Source organism: Acomys russatus, chromosome 7, assembly GCF_903995435.1.
Source record: "Acomys russatus chromosome 7, mAcoRus1.1, whole genome shotgun sequence".
Classification (NCBI taxonomy): domain Eukaryota; kingdom Metazoa; phylum Chordata; class Mammalia; order Rodentia; family Muridae; genus Acomys; species Acomys russatus.
Window position 1 is genome coordinate 62,679,152 of NC_067143.1, and position 18,261 is coordinate 62,697,412.

Genomic DNA, 18,261 nt, shown 5'->3' on the forward strand with positions numbered 1-18,261 from the left:
CCATCCTCACCAGCTCTGAGCCGCTCCGTGGGTCTGCATCTGTGAGTCCCAGCCCAGCTCTTCCCCTAACCCTGAAGGTGGCCAGACCGCCCAGTGCCCTTCTTAATGCTAAGTCCGGCTGGAGAAAGATCCCCCCACAGAGGAGGAAACCACGCCCCCTGTGACCACCTACCTTGCCCAGGACACTCAGCCCTCAAGTGGCAGAGGTGAGATTGGATGCAGGAGGCCCCACACTGCCCGCCATCCTGTGTTTCCTGTCACGCAGCATCTGTGAGTCTGCTGCTCCCTCTTTTCCCACTGGGCTTTCTGCTCAACAGCCCTCCCCAACCCCTTGTGGGCCTGTCCTCTGGAACCTCCCCCGCCCCCCCATGCACACTCTGTAGTTGTGCCAGGGAGGACTGTTGTGCCAAGTACCCTTCCCACGTGGTCCTCACGGGCAGTGTGCGCCTTCTGTTGTCTAAGCCTCAGCCTTTAGTAGGCCCATTCCTCCTACCTACCAGTCAGCAGCCCCCAGCCTGACACACAGAGGGCCTCCGGCTTGCCCGCCTGCTATCCCTCATGCTAGCATCTCTCTTTTGCCACCAAATAACAGCAGTGCATTCTTTTGTTTCCTTAGAACAAGATGCAGATGTTTTCCAGAATTTTCTTCAACCTCAGGCAGTAAGTTTTTTTCCCCCGGTGAAGAGTCTTTTCCCTTGGAGACTTTAGAACCACACTCTGCAGTGCTTGGAAGGGGGGGGGGGGGGGGAAGAAAGAAAACTGCAAACAACAGACAGAAAGCATAGGAAGAAAGCAGGGGTCAGGTGACAGGTCTTCAGTCAGCAGGCCTCAAACCTGGCATAGTGAGGCTGGCTTGGGGTCGCTTATTCCCAGAGAGGAGATGGCACGGATGGAGGGATGCAGCTGATAGCACTTCCGTGGTGTCTCCTCATGCCAGGCTCTGGGATGTGGAGAACAAGGCACAAGGGAGCTCCTTTCTTTCAGTTTCGTGTCATTGCTATTCTCCAGGACACACAGACCGACTCTGCGGTCCATGCTGGCAGAAAAGGCTGAGGGGCAAAGTCCTGCTTTCAGATGCTCTGAGAGTGGGCTGAGTGTGTGAATACCCAGAGGCCAAGCATAGTGCCCACCAGAGACCTCTCAAGTGCAGAGGTGGAACCGGAACCTCAGAGTCTGGGCCATGACAGAGCAGCCACAAGGCTGATAAATAGTACTTCCTGGGAGGGGAAATCCATAGCAGGAGGAGGCAGCATTTCAGGGGCGGGGACTCCAGTCCAAGTGGTTTGATAGAGCAGTTTCTTCCAGTGCGTACTGTCAAACCCTTGGCTGTCAGATTACATGTGGTTTGTGGATGCAAACATCTGGAGAAGCAGAGACTCCACTGTCCCTGGACCCCACACTCTGGAGGGGTGGACCTGAAGGAGAGGGGTGCCCTAAAGGTCCAAGAATCCCCGCAGAACAGAAATTTGCCTATTTAACTCAGCATGCACCATCAAAGCCCCACAGAGTCCCTGCTTTGTGGCAGACCATTCACCAGGGCTACTTTGTAGAAGTTTTGAGTCAGTCTTTGTGTACATTTTCGGTAAAGAAAAAACAAAAACTTGTGTGTGTATGTGTGTGTGTATGTGTGTGTGTGTGTGTGTGTGTGTGAGAGAGAGAGAGAGAGAGAAAGAGAGAGAGAGAGAGAGAGAGAGAGAGAGAGAGAGAGAGAGAGATGTGCTTGTGGAGGTTAGAGTTTGGTATTAGATATCTTCCCTGATTGCTTTTTAACCTTAAATTTTTTTTTTTTTATTAATTTACTCAGATTACAACTCAGTTGTTATCCCATCACTCGTCTCCTCCTGTTCCTCCCTCCACTTTCACCCTATTCCCCTCCCCTAGGTCTGTGACCGAGGGGGACCTCCTCTATATGGCCATAGGCTATCAGGTCTCATCTTGGTAGCCTGCTTATTCTTTCTTTGAGTGCCCTCAGGCCTCCCTACCCAGAGGAGGTGGTCAAATATGGGGAACCAGAGTTCATGTCAAAGTCAGTCCCCGCTTTCCACATAACTGTGGAGAATGTCCTGTCCATTGGCTAGATCAGAGTAGGGGTTCAATGTTTACTACATATATTGTCCTTGGTTAGTGCAATAGTTTGAGCAGAGCCCCCGAGGCCCTGATCCACCCATCATGATGTTCTTCTTGTAGGTTTCTAGGACCCTCTGGATCCTTCTATTGAAACACACACACACACACACACACACACACACACACACACACACACACACACACACACACAAAACGCTTCAGGAATTTGCATGTCATCCTTGCGCAGGGGCCATGCTAATCTTCTCTGGATCGTTCCAATTTTAGTATATGTACTGCTGAAGTGAGCACTTAACCTTAATTTTTGAAACAGGATCTCTCTGTCAGCCTGGAGCTCACTAATGGGCTAGATTGACTGGTCAGCAAGCTCCCAGGATCTGCCCGTCCTCACTCACCCCCTTGCTGTCCCTCACTGTCCCCCCAGATAGTGTGTGACTATGTTCAACTTGTTTGTTTTTCAAGACAGGGTTTCTCTGTGTAGCCTTCGCTGTCCTGGAACTCTCTTTCTAGACCAGGCTGGCCTGGAGCTGACAAAGATCTGCCTGCCTCTGCCTCCCTAGTGTTGAGATTAAAGGTGTGTGCCACCACTGCCCAGCATGTTCAGCTTTTTTATGTGGGTTCTGGGATCCAAACTCAGATCCTCACGTTCTTGCGGTATCCACCCTACTGACGAGCCATTTCTGCAGCCCGCGTGTGTTTTCTTCTTTTGTCCTCGTTTCGTCTTTCCTATGGCACACAGGGTTACTCCTGTCCTGTAAAAACCTCAGCCTTTGTCACGCCACTCCTTCAGACTCACTTCCTTCTTCTGTAACGTGGGGTCCAGGACATTAGCTTTCATGACGGCCATCAATGAAAATACTGGCTTACACAAAGGCCTTTTTACGTGGCAGGTGCCACGCTGAGCACTTTATACAGCTCAGTGAAGATGGTGCCGGTCCTGCTGGCATCCTTGCCATGCAGGCCAGGAGGCCATGGCACACGGAGGCCAGGCCCAGTGCCCAGTGTTGTGCTGCTGGTGTGTGTTGGACCCGTGGTTCAGATGCCCGATGGGCTTGCGGTTTGAAACCTGACTTCTGTCTCCATCTAAGGGTGTACCTTAAATCCTGCTCTCACAGAACCCCGAGAACAAGGTGGTTCATGAGTGCTTAAGGGGAGCTTGTGTTCCTCAGACTCAGGTCACTGTGTGGTCCCTTTTCTCACACCGAGGAAAGAGTCCTCTCTCTGGCTGCTCGCTCACTCAGTTACTTGATCATGACGTTGTGTCTGCTCCACTTTCATCCTGGGCTACTTGGCTTTGGGCAGCTGCTCAGCTGTCTGTTGGGTCCAGACGGCTCCCCACACCCATGTCACTGGAAAGCTGTACGTCTCCAGCCAGACCAGGAGTCCTTTGCAAATGCCTGTGGTGGGGCTGGGGCACCATAGCTTGCTTACTCTCATCTTACTCCTCAGGGAGAAATGAAGCAACGTTCCTGTAGGAATGTCTGTCGGAGCGTGCCTTGTGGGAAGTTGTAGACCAATATATTCCGTGAGGCTCTTCTATGCCATGGCTCTTCCTCAGAGCCCTGCCATTCAGAGTTAGTCCTCAGCACCATCCAAACATGGAGTTCTGGGAGCTCTTCCCCTTCCTCTGCAGTGGAGGCCTGTTTGACAAAGGGAGGCCTTGTCTTTGTGCACTCAGAACCCTGGCTTCACAAGTCCAGCCTCATAGCTCCAAGTGTGATCTCACTTACGTTCAGCCTCAGGGTTCCTGAGCACTTTGTGCTGCTGGTGGGACTGGGCATACAAGTGCCACAGTGGTCTGTCTCCAGGGCCTGCAGCGATAGTGCCTTTCAGAATAAAGTACCCTGTCTCCTTAGCATCCACCCAGTCACACCTGTCCTAGGCCCCACCCCTTCCACCTTCAATAACCTGCCACGCAGGCAGGCGCGCGCGCGCGCGCGCGCGCGCGCGCGCGCACACACACACACACACACACACACACACACACACACACACACACACACACACACCACACACACACACCCACCCACCCACCCACACCCAAAAAGCTAATTTTCTCTTCCAGTCAGCTCCTGAGGAATCAAGACACTGGACTGCCACCTGCTGGAACTTTGTTGTAATAGCACTATGTGCACCAGCCCCTCCTGGAGTTGGGTAGTGTGCTGGGCAGGTGTCACCTGTTGCCCTGCCTATGCTGTCATACAATTATTTAAACACTCCATCTTTCCAAGTATACTGGAAGTGTCTTGACTGTGATGACTTTGGATCTCCATTGTGTCTGTATTGACCTGGCTTTTGCCAGAGGCGACAGAACCACTTGCTGAGTAGCCCTAGTTACCTTAGATTCAGGGCGTTGGCTTCAATTGGTGAATGCTGCCAAGCAAGGTGGCTGAATTCCTCAGAGGCTGTCAGAGTATCAGGGGCCATGGGCAGGGTGGGGTGGACTGGCAGAAGGCATGGGGCCCATCAGCCTCTGGTCTCTGTTTAAAGCCACCATCCTCCAAACACATCAGGGCAACTGAGCAAGTATCAAGGCGGACAGACATCATGCAGTGGAGAGTAAGGCTGGGGGTCACCTGCTGCGCCCCAGCTGGGGAGGGTGGGCCACTTTAGGAACACATTGTCCTTGTAGGCCCTTGTAGGGATCTTGGGGGTGTGTGGAGAGCATTGTCACAGCTGCCATCCGCCATCCACATTTTCCTGCCATTTACTAAGCTGCATCATCAAAGATTGCCGAGTGACGTCCTGCAGCCTCACAGAGCTCCGTCTAGCTGCCACTCTGTGGGTGACGCCAAGGGAAAAGAGGGAGTTGGGCCTTCACTGGGGTCTCTTTAAAGAGAGCTGCCTCCTCTACAAAGCCTGCTTCCTCAGAACCACTGGGCAGGCAACATCGCTCCAGCATGGCTTCAGAGGACACCCTTCCATGCTTGGGCTTGTCCTGATGAGCTAGGCCATAGACTTCCTGGTGTTACCCACCAAAGGCTGTTTCTTTCTTTGCCCTGGCTGCCAGTGAGCTCAGGAAGACTATGTTTGCCCGGTCCAGTAGCTTTTCTGAACCGAGGTTTCTCGTCATGCCTTCCCCAGGAATGCTGGTTTCAGTGTTTGCTTTTGAATCTTGCTTTTGGGGCCTGGATTTTAGCAGAAGGATCAACTGTAAAACAAACCGGATACCGAGCTGGCTTTCTGTCCCCACCGTCTAGCTCCACACACTGAACAGGTGAGTCTGCTTACCAGTTCTTTATTCCTTCCTTGGAGAGTTGGGTCATGGCTACAGTGAGGGCGTCAGTTGTTGTAAAGGTCAATTTTGCCCGGGCCTGGCTGCCCTGTGGCGCTAAGACCCTAGCTATTTCCTTCTGTTAGTGATCACCTCACCGTAAGACACGCAGCAGCACAGACAATGGAACCAGCTCTGAGTGGGTTTTCTGGGCAGGATGGTCTTCTGGGAGACAGACATTTCAGTCCTCAGATGGAATCATACAAGACAGCGCATGAGTTGGTCAGCCTCGTTCGTTTGTGTTGCTATCACAGAACGCCACAGGCTAGGGCATTTTATAGTGACAGCAAGTTTGTTTCTGGAGCTCTGGAAGCTGGGAAGGTCACTGTCATGGTGCTGGCAGCATGGTGAAGGCTCCTGCACTGTCGGGGTAGAAGTAGAGAGGGGTAGAGGTTGCTTTTACAGCAAGCCCAGCCTTGTGATAACTGACCCAGTCCATCATGATGTAATTTAGTTGTAAGAGCAGGGCCTTCATGACCCGTTGTTTCTCCTCAGTTTCCATTTCCCCACAGTGTTGTCAGACAGGGAGGTGGGGAGTGACGCACATTTAAGCCATAGCTGTCACCCTCATGATGAGCAACCTCAAAGGGTTTGTTTTTTTTTTCCCTCCATATAGCGCTATCCATCCAGGACCTTGGCTACAAAAAGGGCCTGCTACCCCAGTATATCTGTTATATTAGAGGTTCTGGCCTTTGTTCACATTATAGGGCACAGAAAAGTCACATAGTCAGGCCTGACACCAGGGCACTGGTGTACCATCTTGCTAGTGTTACCTGTCAGCAGGCCAGGGTCTTTTGTTCTACGTGGGCAAGGTGCTGCTCTTCACTCTAGCCTGTGGCCTCTCTCAGCCTTGGTTGTGGTAGCAAGCAGGTGCCGCAGCAGGTAGGCTCCTGAAGGCATAAAGCTCTGGGGCCCTAAGCTGCCCATGCAGCTGGCTTATCTATCTGCCTAGGAAGTCAGGGTTCCCCAGCCCTGGGCAGCAGGTTTACGTATTAGTACTCCTCAGCCCTTGGTGCTGGCCGGGGCCCACCGTTTCTCTTCTCCAGCCCTGTGCTGCTTTCTGTCTTTAGTCTTAGCTCTCCACCTTCTCTCTCCTCCCACTGCCCCATGCTGCTATGGCAGGAGCCCTGGTGGGCCGTGGCTTTGGCCACTCTTGCTGCTGCTTCCGCTGCTGTTGGCTGCTGAGCCTGAGGCCCTGCCTTGTTTGCAGCTGTGAGCGCAGCCAGCTGCGGGGCTGCTTATGCAGCTTGGCTATGTGATTCGTGCTCACATGCCAGATAGGTGGTCACTCCACTGCTCATGGTAGCAGCTCAGTCACTCTACTAAAAGTAGGTAGGAAAAGATGGTGTACCATCTAACAGCAAGAGAGAGACAGAGCAAGGGGCAGGGCAAGTGGGGCGGGGCAGGGCAGTAGCGCAGTGCTGCACTGTGCAGGGGCTGACTCCCAGCTAGTTCATCAATTAGTCAAACTTTTAAGTGGCTGGAGAAGGGTGTTTACACCAATCACAGCAAACTCCACACAAGAAAGCTTGTGTTTGCATCAGCCACCGATTCTGTGCCTCTGCCTGGCTGGCATGGAAGTGCTCCTTCCTAGGGTTAGAGGGAAATGGCTGCAGGTTCACCTAGTGTTTACCAAGGATTGTAGTAGTGAAAAGCCTGCTACAAACTGTTTGGAGCTGCCCTGGCCGGCGATGTGCTTTCAGCATCCAGAGCAGTTCACTGAAGCAATCATGCAGTTTCCTTAAGGCATCCACGGAGTCTTCCAAAGTGCCAGTGCTGGCATCCAGTCATCTGGCTTGCTGTTCGGCTGTTACTTACGGCTGTTTGCTCAAGGTAGCCAGTGCGGAATGAAAACATCTAGAAGCTGCCAATTAGGGAGCTTTGCCCACTACCCCCAATTCTTCCCTTATTTACAGGGAAATGAGCCCTGGGAGTGTTGGCAGAACTTATCACTAACAGTAATAGTGCCCCTTATCTCCCCCAGCCCCCAGTGCTGGGGCCTCATGCATGCTAGGCAGTGCTGTCCTACTGAACTGTCCTCCATACCCACTAATAGTGATTTTAAAAGTGATTTGATCCCGTCTCATTAGCACGAGGCAGCTAACTGATAGAACATAATGCAATTTGCAGGTAGCCTTCTGGGGCTCTGGGGCAAAGATGAGAGAAAAGGGATGTCGACACATGGTCCAGATGGAGGGCTTGGATGTGGACAATGGCATCCTCCTACTTTTTTGTTTTGTTGTTGATGTGTTTGTTTGTTTGTTTTGAGACTGGGTTTCTTTGTGTAATAGCTCTGGTTGCCCTGGACTTGTTTTGTATGTAGACCAGGCTGGTCTTGAACTCACAGAGCTGCCTGCCTCTGCCTCTGCCCCTGCCCATGCAGGATTAAAGGCGTGCTCCACTGTGCCCTGCAGGATGGGTTTCTTAAAGGTTGGAGTTTACCTTTGTCTTGCCTTGCTCCGAGAGACGCTGTGTTTCCTTTGGGTGCCCACGAGTGGCTAACACTCTGGCCTTGCCATATTCTCAGCTGCTGCAGCCACTGTGCAGGGGCAGCCTGGGCTGGGACGATTCCTTCTGCCTTCTGCTTCTTGGATGGAGTTCAGGGGTCTCTGTGCTCTGAGAGCAGGGGCAGGAGAGACTGGTGTTCTTTCCAGGTACGCTGCACAGGTTTCGCTGTGCTTTTAGTTTTCTCCAGCTCAGAAGCAGCCCTGGACTGCAGGACACAGGTCAGCTTCACATGCTATTTGCTTGCTTGTGCCAGGGGCAGTCCCTTGAGCCCTCTGCCAGCAAAGGTCCCTCCCTGCCTTGCCTAAAGCCCCATTCAGAAGCAAGTAGCACAGAAAGCTGGGCCTTTTGTCTTTGTTTTTTGTTTGTTTGGTTTTTTTTGTTTTTTTTTTTTTTTTAATCTCCCGCTCCTTCGATTGTTCTTCTATCTGAGAACACCTTCTTGGAAAGAAAAGTTTTCCAAAAATAATGTCAAGCGTCATAGCTGCCTCACCCTCCCCACCTCTTCTAACGTGTAAGAAAAACCTTCACAGTTTTGTCTTATATAGACAATGTCAACTTCTGAGTTAGCAGTTATTACTTAAATTTTCTCTAAAGTAAAATTTAATATTACAAAAGTCAATAAAAGGGAGGCATTTCCTGTGGAGCAAGGAAATGTAAATGTAATAAAGCCTTGTTGGTCAGGGACAGAGGGGGGAAGGGACCCCAGCTTGTCAGTCAGGGACAGAGGGGGGAAGGGACCCCGGTTTGTCAGTCAGTAACAGAGGGGGAAGGGACTCTGGCAGTAAGACACGGGACAGTATCAGCTGCCCATAACTGAGGCCCTGATTGCTGGGTTCTAGTTGAGCAGGGAAGATGGGGGCGGGGGTGAGAGGGCAGTGGGACAGCTGGTGAAGACCTTACAGGGATTAGAGTGGGTCCCAAAGTAAGGGTGCTCCTTCACCACCCAGCTCCTGGCTTCCTCGATGTTTCTTCTTGGCCTGAGCCCCTGGGCAGTGTGTGAAGAGGGTGGGCTGGCATCGAGTGAGGCCCAGCACGCCCTGCTATGGAGTTTGAGATTTTTCTGACTTAAGGAAAAATGAGGCTTTGAGTGGCCTAAGCGAGGAGGATGTTCTCTCACTGGCCATAGTGGGAGGGGGCGGATGGAGAGGGTTACATCTGACAGTCTGACAGAGCATTGGCAGGGCGAACAGGGAAGTAGCTAGCTAGGTCCATCCCCCAGAGGAGCTCTGGGGTGGAGTGTGTGTGTGTGTGTGTGTGTGTGTGTGTGTGTGTGTGTGTATGGGGGGGTGGAGGGGAGAGAATGTGCAGGCTAGAGTGGAGAAGGCCTCGCTGACTTGGGAATTGAGAAGATGGTGTGCCAGCTGTATAGGGAATTAGATGGAGTTAGAGTTACGGATGTTAAACCTGGGGACTGTGTGACTACTTGCTGGTTTTTTGTTTTTGTGTTTTTTGTTTTTGTTTTCGACCAACTACGGTTTAGGGTCTCGAAGAGCCCGATCTCCAGATACAACATGTATGTGTGCCTGGACTGTGAACAGTGTGAGCCAGGGTGCGGGAAGAGTCCGTGGAGAGGGGCTCCAGCCGTGGATGGCCATTCCAAGAGCTTAGGGCCGGCAGGGCGCAGGCAGCATCTTACGAAGACTGCAGGAGTCAGCCAGGGTAACGCCAGGCTTTTGCTTCAGAAGATCAGGAGAACACTCGCAGCTGCAGTCCTGCTCGCTGCAGGCGGGGCAGCATGGACGCAGACGGCAAAGGCCCCATGTGGTCCTTCACACCAGCTCTTCCTGCCCTGGTGATCGGGGCAGCCTGCAGGGCCTGTGTCCTGGCAGAAGGAGGTGGCATGAGCCCCGTGCAGACATCGTTCCCCTCTTAGCTTTGGGTGTGTCCAGACATCTTGGTGTTGGCAGGGATTTTCTGTAATACCTGGGTTGGTCTTGCTGGCATTTGTTTGGACTAATTGTTTTCTGTTGCTCTAGCCCTCCGAGTTCTCACTTGCAATGAGAGCTGAACAATTGTTTTTCCCAAAAATATGTGTGTGTGTGTGTGTGTGTGTGTGTGTGTGTGTGTGTGTATCTGTCTGTCTGTCTGTCTGTCTACTCATGAGTGCAGTGTCCATAGAGGCCAGAAGAGGGCGTTGGACCCCTTGAGGCTGAAGTTAGAGGTGTTTGTGAGCAGCCTCATATGACTGCTGATAACTGAGCACAAGTCCTCTGGAAGAGCAGAATGCTATCTCAGTTGCAGGGCTCGATGTCCCGCTCTGTTGTTCTGAGACAGGTCACTCTGTAACTCATTCTGCCATTGAACTTCCTGTATAGCTGAGGATGACCCTGACCTTGTCATCCTCCTGCCTCTCTCTCCTAAATAGTGAGATTACAACCATGAGCTACCAGTCCCAGCTTAGAACTGAACAATATTGTCAGTTGCTTCTGACAGCCCCCAACTCTCAGCATGACTTTGGCTCAGCTCTGGGGATGGCAAAGAGGAGAGAAGAGAGGTGGACCCACAGTGGGGAGAACTGAGCAGACGGGGAACAGCTGGTTAAGGGAAACCAACCATTGGTTGAACAACTACATAGAGGAACTAGATGTTGAGGAACAGAGGAAAAAGAAATACTCAGAGACTCAGGAGTCTGTGGTACAAGCTGAAGGTCTTAAAGCGCAGGAGAACGTTTCTTCTGGCTCTCTCCCTGTCTCCATCTCTGTCTCACTTACTGTCTGTCTGACTCCTTGCTTGTCACCCATCTTTCTATCTCTTTTCTTGCTGTTGTTCCCCACCTTTTTATCTCTCTCGCTGTTCCCCGTCTCTTCGTCTCTCTCGCTGTTCCCCATCTCTCCGTCTCTCTCGCTGTTCCCCATCTCTCCGTCTCTCTCACTGTTCCCCGTCTCTCCGTCTCTCTTGATGTTCCCCATCTCACTCTAGCTTACTCTCTCATGTCTGTTGCTTGCTTGCCCCCTCTCCTTGGGCTGATCGCAGTATTTTATTGAAATGAGTTCAAATTTTTCCTGACAGATTACACCATGAATTTTTTTTTCATCTTTTACAATCACTAGGGCAATCAAAAATCAACAGAGTAACAAGGAAATACAAAAAGTTCTGTAACCTACAACAAAAATCAAATTTCAAGCAATGGTCAGCATGACTTGGTTGTTATTTTTTAAACAATACACAGGAAAGTTCAATCATAACTTTCCCCGGCTAAAGCCAATGTGTTTACAAGATGGTCACAGCAACATAGCTTGAGCTAAATATTCTCTAAAGAAAAAAACTTGACCCACTTCCAGTCCCAGACCAACAGGTGTGCTAGCCAAGCCTAGGCTAACTGCCAAGGGGTCCTCTAGTGTAAAGTATCTGTAAAGTATAACATTCCAATCCCACCTTCTATTGCTCTCAAAGCAGATTCTAAAGAAATGGTTCTACAGGTAACAGTATCTAGCCAGGTACTGTTATTTCTAGGTCTTAACTTTCTTTCATGCAGTTTCTGCTTGGGTGCTCACAGTTAGAGCAACAAAACTCTATCATTGTCTCAAGCCTTTGGCCAGACACCCACTTTCAGCATTCTCTGTGGGAAAAAGTTTTCCCTGTATGATTTTCTTTAGGGCTGAGAAATAAAGAGGAAAAACAGTTTTAGGAGAAATAGCAGATTTCTAAACAACCTGGACCATACATAATATTTAGGGGCAGTGGTGATCAGCCAGAGATCTTTGGAACTTTGTCAAGCAAAGCCTCAACAGCTGCTCTGGATGTCTAGAGATCATTGTGGACAGTCAGAGGTCTCTGGAACTTTGTCAAGCAAAGCCTCTATGACTTATCCTCTTGTCTGCAACATAGTCTATTTATGGTGCTTGGATCTTCCCTTGATAAAATGCATGCAATGGTAGTATCTGCCTCCTTGAGTGATGGTCAAGCTTCTGTAAGTTAACCCATGTAAGTTAGTAAATGTCTGATGTAAAACAGCACCTGGACATTCACAGTTATGTAACCCAGTAAGAGACGCAATAAAACTTGCCTACCTTTCCTGACGATGTGTCCAAGAATCCATACTCAGAAGACATGGTTCTCACAGGAAGCATCTGCCAGATTCCTCTGTGCGTTTGCAGCTTAGGTGTCATAGGGATGTAAAAGATGGCCAGTGCTGGGCCAGTGGGTGTGACCAGCATGTGGAGATAGATGGGCTAGGAGCCTGTCCCTCATGAGCCAGGAGCTCTCTCAATCCCCAGTCCCCCCAGTTCACAGGAGACTCCCAGACATGTTTGTCCTGTCTAACTCTCGGGGTTTCTTCCCTCCGGTCTCCACTGTAGGATTCTGGAAGAAGCTGACTGCCTGGGGGACAGTTACAAAACATGAACATCACTCTGAGGTGACCAGCAGGTGCAGTGTAGTCCCCTGCACCTCCCACACTGGATCGAAGCCTGGGAACTGTAACTTCAGGTAATAAATAAGTCCCCCCCCCCCCCAAGCCCCTGGCAGGTGATGGCTGTTGTTGGCCTTCGGTTGTTGAGTGGCAGATACTGGTGGCACCTCAGGTCTGACATGTGCAAGGGGCCAAGGATCTACAGACCACCAAGACCTGGAGGACAGGGTGTGTGCTCAGCCTCTTCCCTGCTTCTCTGAAGGTTGGGGCGAACATCAGCAGTGGCCACCCACTGCGACTTTTGTAATATATTCCCTAAAGATCGAGTCACAATAGCCAAAGCAGTTCTGAACGTTGACAGTAATAAAGGGAAAGAATTTGTTCTGCTGTGTATGGGGATGGTCTCTGAAGCCACCCTCATAAGAATCGTGTGAGAGTAGATTTAAAGGAACCAGATTGGGGGCTGGGGGCGGATGGGAGTCCTGGACGTGGAGGGTCAGCAGAGGAGCCACGTTAGGTGTTCGGTAACAGGAAGTGTGGCTTGAGAAGCAGTTCTGGGTGTTGTGCACCCACTCCAGGGACATGAGAATTGTCTAGCCTAAATGGTCTATCAGAACAATTGCCAGAAGGATTAGATCTGTAAATAAATAAATAAATAAATAAATAAATAAATAAATAAATAAATGTGGGGTCTAGAGAGAAGGCTCAGCTCACGCGGGGCTAGCCAGGCAAGCATGAGAGTGTGATCCTAGGACTCACATAAAAGGCTGGGCATGGAGGCTGGAGATTGACTCAGCAGCAAGGAGCACATGCTACTCTTACATGAGTCCTGAGTTCGGTTCCCAGACCCGCCTTGCGTGGCTCAGAACCACCTCTGACTCTAGCTTTAGAGAATTCAATGCATCTGGTCTCTGTGGGCACCTGCACATGTACACAGATACGTGCACACATATCATTTAAAATGTTTAAAAGGGGGTGTGGAGCAGTGGCTCAGTGTTTTAGAGCCGTGGCTGCTCTTCTGGAGGACCTGGCTTCAATTCCTACCACCCACATGGCGGCTCACAACCTTCTGTAACTCGTTCCAGCGGATCCAGGGCTGCCTTCTGACCTCCAGGGGTACCAGCCACTCGTAGTGCGTATACACACACGTATAGGCGAAAGCATCCATATACATAAAATGAATAGACCTTGAAAAACAACTTAAGGGGTCTGGAGAGATGGCTGAGGTCAAGAGCACTGACTGCCCTTCCAGAGGTCCTGAGTTCAATTCCTGGCAACCACATGGTGGCTCACAGCCATCCATAACGTGATCTGGTGCCCTCTTCTGGCCTGCAGGTGTACATGCAGGCATAATACTGTATATACAATGATAAATAAATCTTAGAAAGAGAAAGAGGGAGGGAGGGAGGGAGAGAAACAAATTACAGCTGAGTACAGAGGCATGCACTTAGAATCCAGTGCTGCAGAAGTAGACGCAGGTAGATCCCTGGCATTTGCCAGCAGCCAGTCTAGCCCAGTCTATGAGCTCTGAGTTCAGTAAGAGACCCTGTCTCAAGCAATGAGCAGTGATTGGAGAGGACACCCGATGCCAGCCCCACCCTCTGCACTTGTGCTTGCATGAACATCCGTATCTACACAGGTGCACACGCGTACACAAGAGGAACATTAAAGTGCAAGCCAGTACGGTGGCTCATGCTTATCACCCTATCACTGGGAAGCTCAAGTATGTGGGTCACTGTGTGAGGCCAGCCTGGGCCACACAATGAGTTCCAGGCCAGCCTGGGCTACACAGTGAGTTCCAGGCCAGCCTGGGCTACACAGTGAGTTCCAGGCCAGCCTGGGCCACACAATGAGTTTCAGGCCAGCCTGGGCCACACAGTGAGTTTCAGGCCAGCCTGGGCCACACAATGAGTTTCAGGCCAGCCTGGGCCACACAGTGAGTTTCAGGCCAGCCTGGGCTACACAGTGAGTTCCAGGCCAGCCTGGGCCACACAATGAGTTTCAGGCCAGCCTGGGCTACACAGTGAGTTCCAGGCCAGCATGGGCTGTGCGTCAAGATCCTGTCTCAAAACTAAGTAAATAGCCGGGCATGGTGGCACATGCCTTTAATCCCAGCACTTGAGAGGCAGAGGCAGGCAGATCTCTGTTAGTTTGAGGCCAGCCTGGTCTATAGAGTGAGTCTAGGACAGCCAAGGCTACACAGAGAAACTGTCTAGAGAAACCAATAAAATAAAATAATTAAAAGCTACAAAATATTGGCATAAAGGAGAATATTTGTATTGTGTTGTTTAGAAAATGAGTTTTGTAAGAGCTCTGCACACCAAGCGGTGGGCAGTCAGTAGAGCGGCACCCCTACTCTCCAGTGCTCAGTGCCTCACAGGGAGGGCAGGTCGTTACAGGGGAAATACGGATTAGAAAATCTTAAACAGAGGTATCGAGCAGAATGTCAGTAGAAACGGCACCAAGGAAGTGAGATTTAGCAGTGTACTGCTCTGTGTTTTTAGTCCTGTGCCAGTGAGAAGACAAATGGAGGGCTCAGGTAGCGTCTTGGCTCAGAGCCTGGGAGTCAGAAGGATGGAGGCCACTTGACTACTTAGGGAGGCATGAGAGGCTTGCTGGAAGGGAAACCAAATGTATCAATATGGAGTCTCTGTCACGCACTCAGGTGAAGATGCGGGGGATATGGGTGGTTGTACAAGTCTAGAGTTCAGGAGACAGCCAGGCTGGAGAGAGGAGCTTGGGGTTATCACAGGATGGGTGGCATTTGAGACGATCAAAGTAAGAGCTTCTAGGGATTGAGTGTGGACAGGAAAGGCCCCTAAACACCCATGGGGCTCTTAGTATAGAGGCGAAGGAGATGAAGAGCCAGGTTGAGAAAAAAAAGGACCGGCTCCACCAAATGAAGAATTATGGGAAAATAGCTTCTCCAAGCCAGAGACAGTAGCCCGGAAGGAGCCATTGGTGGCCGTGTGCTCTAGTGGGCAGCCAGTGTTATGATGGCATTGTAAAGGGATAAAGCCTAACCTGTAAGCTGGAGAGATGGCTCAGAAGTTAAGAGCACTGTCTGCCCTTCCAGAGAGCTAGAGTTCAATTCCCAGCGGCCACACTGTGGCTCTCAACCTCCGTGACTCCAGACCCAGGAGATCTGGTGCCCCTTTCTGGCATCCGTTAGCACCAGGTACATAAGTGGGTATATACACATACATACAAGCAAAATACCCACCTATATTAAATGAAGTAAAGTTAAATGGAAATTTAAAAAAATCTTGACCTGAGTTAGATTATATGGAGAAACCAAGAAAAAGCTGAAGACAGAAAATGGGACAGTAGGAAGACGGTATCCCAAACAGTCTACTTGGCATGGGGGATGGCACAGTACTAAGTCAGAACACTCGCCCAGCAAGCGGAGGCCTTGCTGGTTTCAGTACCCGCATGAGGCGGAAGAAACAATGTGTTGTGGGTTTTCCACTCCAAGATGTAGTTCTATGGCTGATGTTCATCAGATGAGAATGCCCCGCTGGTGTGGGGATGCGGACGGTGTTGCATGGGGCCGGGGGAGGGGCCCTGGAACGACATGGCAGGCCTTCGGGTGTGGGGCTCCTCAGCTGCAGCACCTGCGTGGGTTAGCCACCCTGTGAGTTACAGCAGCTGAGCTAGCAGGGCTGGTGGTGTGGCTCCGCGGTAGGGCATTTGGCAGCATGCTTGAAGTTTTGGCTTCAGACTCCAGTACTGGGGTGAGGGCGGTGTGGGAAGGAGAGAGAGAAAGGAGAAAAATTATCACCTAAAGTGAGAGTGAGGGGGATGTTGGAAGTTGGGCAGGAGAGACAACAGGAAGTCCCCGAGAGCAGGAGGGACAGTTCTGGCCAGGGGTGTGAAGGAAGGCTGGCAGCCCTGAAGTGTATTTTTTCTCAAGCGCACAGGTGAACGTTGGGAGAAATGAGGACTGAATACAGACAGACTCCAGGGGAGGGGAGACAGATGCTACAGAGGAGAAGCAAGTGCCCGTAATAAGTAAAGGAAAGTGGTGTGAGACAGCGAGGTCTCCCTTTGAGACTGACATGGGCTCTTTGGGGGACAGAAATGACCAAAGCTGCCCACTAGCTGTCCTCCTCCCAAAAATAATTCTAAGAGGTAACAAATGGAGACACCTGCATAATGGGGTAGCTTCCAGGAGGTGGGGGTGACACAGACAGAGACAGAGAGACAGAACGTGTGTAAAAGTTGGCGCTGGCCTGCTAGGAGGGGCTGGTCACTAGCCTGAGGGCAGAAGAGTGTGTTTGGGAAGCAGTGCTCACCTCCACACTCTTGCTTTGCAGATGTGGGAACTTGGGTCCAGAGGGTGGGAGTGACAGCCCCGGTCAAATCCTGTGGACCTTGGAGCCCTTGGCGGCCCACTGGGCAACCCCTCTTCACCAGGGCTTGGAGTTAAAGTCCCTTGCAAGGTACTTATTTATGGCTTTTTTTTTTTTCCTTTTGAACCAGCTTACACTGTGTATAAAATATGAATTTGGAAAATGGCTTGTACTTTCATTTGTAGTGTCTTCACTAATTACGCTAGCAGATGCTGACAACAAAGGGGTGGGGGGGCAGGGCGGGTTAGAGAAGACTGCGCAGACCTTGCTGATGGGGAAGAGAGAGAGAAACCACAGTATCTTAACTCTGCAGTAGGACTTTACTTCTGGGGAGGAATGGTAGTCAAGGCTATGCCTTAACTAATGTAGCCCAGGCTAGTCTTCAACTCTTGATCGCCCTGCTTCCAACCCCCAAGAGATCTGTGAGCCGCCATGCCCAGCTATCTGTACACCTCTTATATTTTGTGCTTTTCCATTTTATTTTAACAAAAATCATAACAAATGCACAAACACACAAAAGGCCTGTGATCATGTTTCTTTCATGGATTGTGTAATTACTGATCAGAAGGAGATGAAGGTGCCTGTGTCTGAGTCCATGAGGGACCTTGGGTCACCTCACCAAGTCTCAGGCTGGCTCATTCTCCCCAGGGTAGGTCCTAGAAGAAACCAGTAAGGCCCCTGGGCACAGAGATACTCGCACAGAGATGTAGTGTCTTCACAGATGACAAAATCAAACCCTCCCAGCCAGTGCAATGCTTTCCCCACTACCCTGCCTGCCTCTTCCGGGCTGCTGGATGAGCATGCTACTGCAGTGACACACCCATGTCATCAGTGCCACCCGGGCCCTGCATACCACAGAAGAGCGTATTGAAGCAACTCTCCCAGAGCTACGGAGATGGCTACTGCTGCCCTTCTAGAGGACCAGATTCAGTTCCCAACACCCACGCTGGGCAGCTGGCAACTGCTGTACCCGCAGCTCTGGGAGGACTGGATGCCTCATGGTTCCACAGGCACCATATTCATGTCCATGTATCCACACACATACACATAATTGAAATTTTAAAATCTTTACAAGTAAAGTGTTTAAAAGGAAAAACGTTCTGGGGCTGGAGAGATGCCTCAGAGGTTAAGAGCACTGTGTGCTCTTCCTAAGGTCCTGAGTTCAATTCCTAGCAACCACATGGTGGCTCACAACCATCCATAATGGGATCTCGTGCCCTCTTCTGGCCTGCAGGCATGCATGCAAGCAGAATACCAAATAAATAATAAATAAACAAATCTTTTAAAAAAAGAAAAGAAAACCCTTCTCCTGTCATCCTTTAGCACTTTCCTTCCAATGGCGGACCAGAGGATGGACATTTCGTCAACAATCAGCGACTTCATGTCTCCGGGCCCCACTGACCTGCTCTCCAGCTCCCTGGGCACCAGTGCTGTGGACTGTAACCGCAAGAGGAAAGGCAGCGCCACCGACTACCAGTAAGGCCCCTGGGACATTCGCTCATGTCAGTGCATGGGCACGGAGCCCCTGGCCACAGCTGCCGTTGTTCCCGGAGGTGGAAAGCTAAGATTCTCTCCGAGGGCCGTGCGCTTGAGTTCGGCTTCATCTGCTCGTAGATGACTAGCAGAGAAGACCAGTAGCACCGCTGAGGTGTTTGTGCCACCTACTGTCCCCAGGGTGTTCCGTGTCATGG

The 18,261-nt window shown here is 50.9% G+C and overlaps 1 protein-coding gene and 1 non-coding gene across 2 annotated transcripts in view; one reads left to right on the top strand and one right to left on the bottom strand.

Moving 5' to 3' along the window:
• The first annotated feature begins 644 nt into the window (after positions 1-644).
• Bmal1 (basic helix-loop-helix ARNT like 1) overlaps positions 645-18,261 on the top strand; it is a 48,330-nt gene continuing 30,713 nt past the window's right edge. The window contains exons 1-4 of the mRNA XM_051149251.1: positions 645-660; positions 12,166-12,295; positions 16,535-16,660; positions 17,894-18,046. Coding sequence (XP_051005208.1) covers positions 17,907-18,046 — 140 coding nt within the window. The 5' untranslated portion in view covers positions 645-660; positions 12,166-12,295; positions 16,535-16,660; positions 17,894-17,906. The remainder of the gene's footprint in view (positions 661-12,165; positions 12,296-16,534; positions 16,661-17,893; positions 18,047-18,261) is intronic.
• On the bottom strand, positions 2,270-2,376 carry LOC127192569 (U6 spliceosomal RNA). The gene has a single exon (XR_007831035.1). It is a non-coding gene; the product is annotated as a U6 spliceosomal RNA (small nuclear RNA).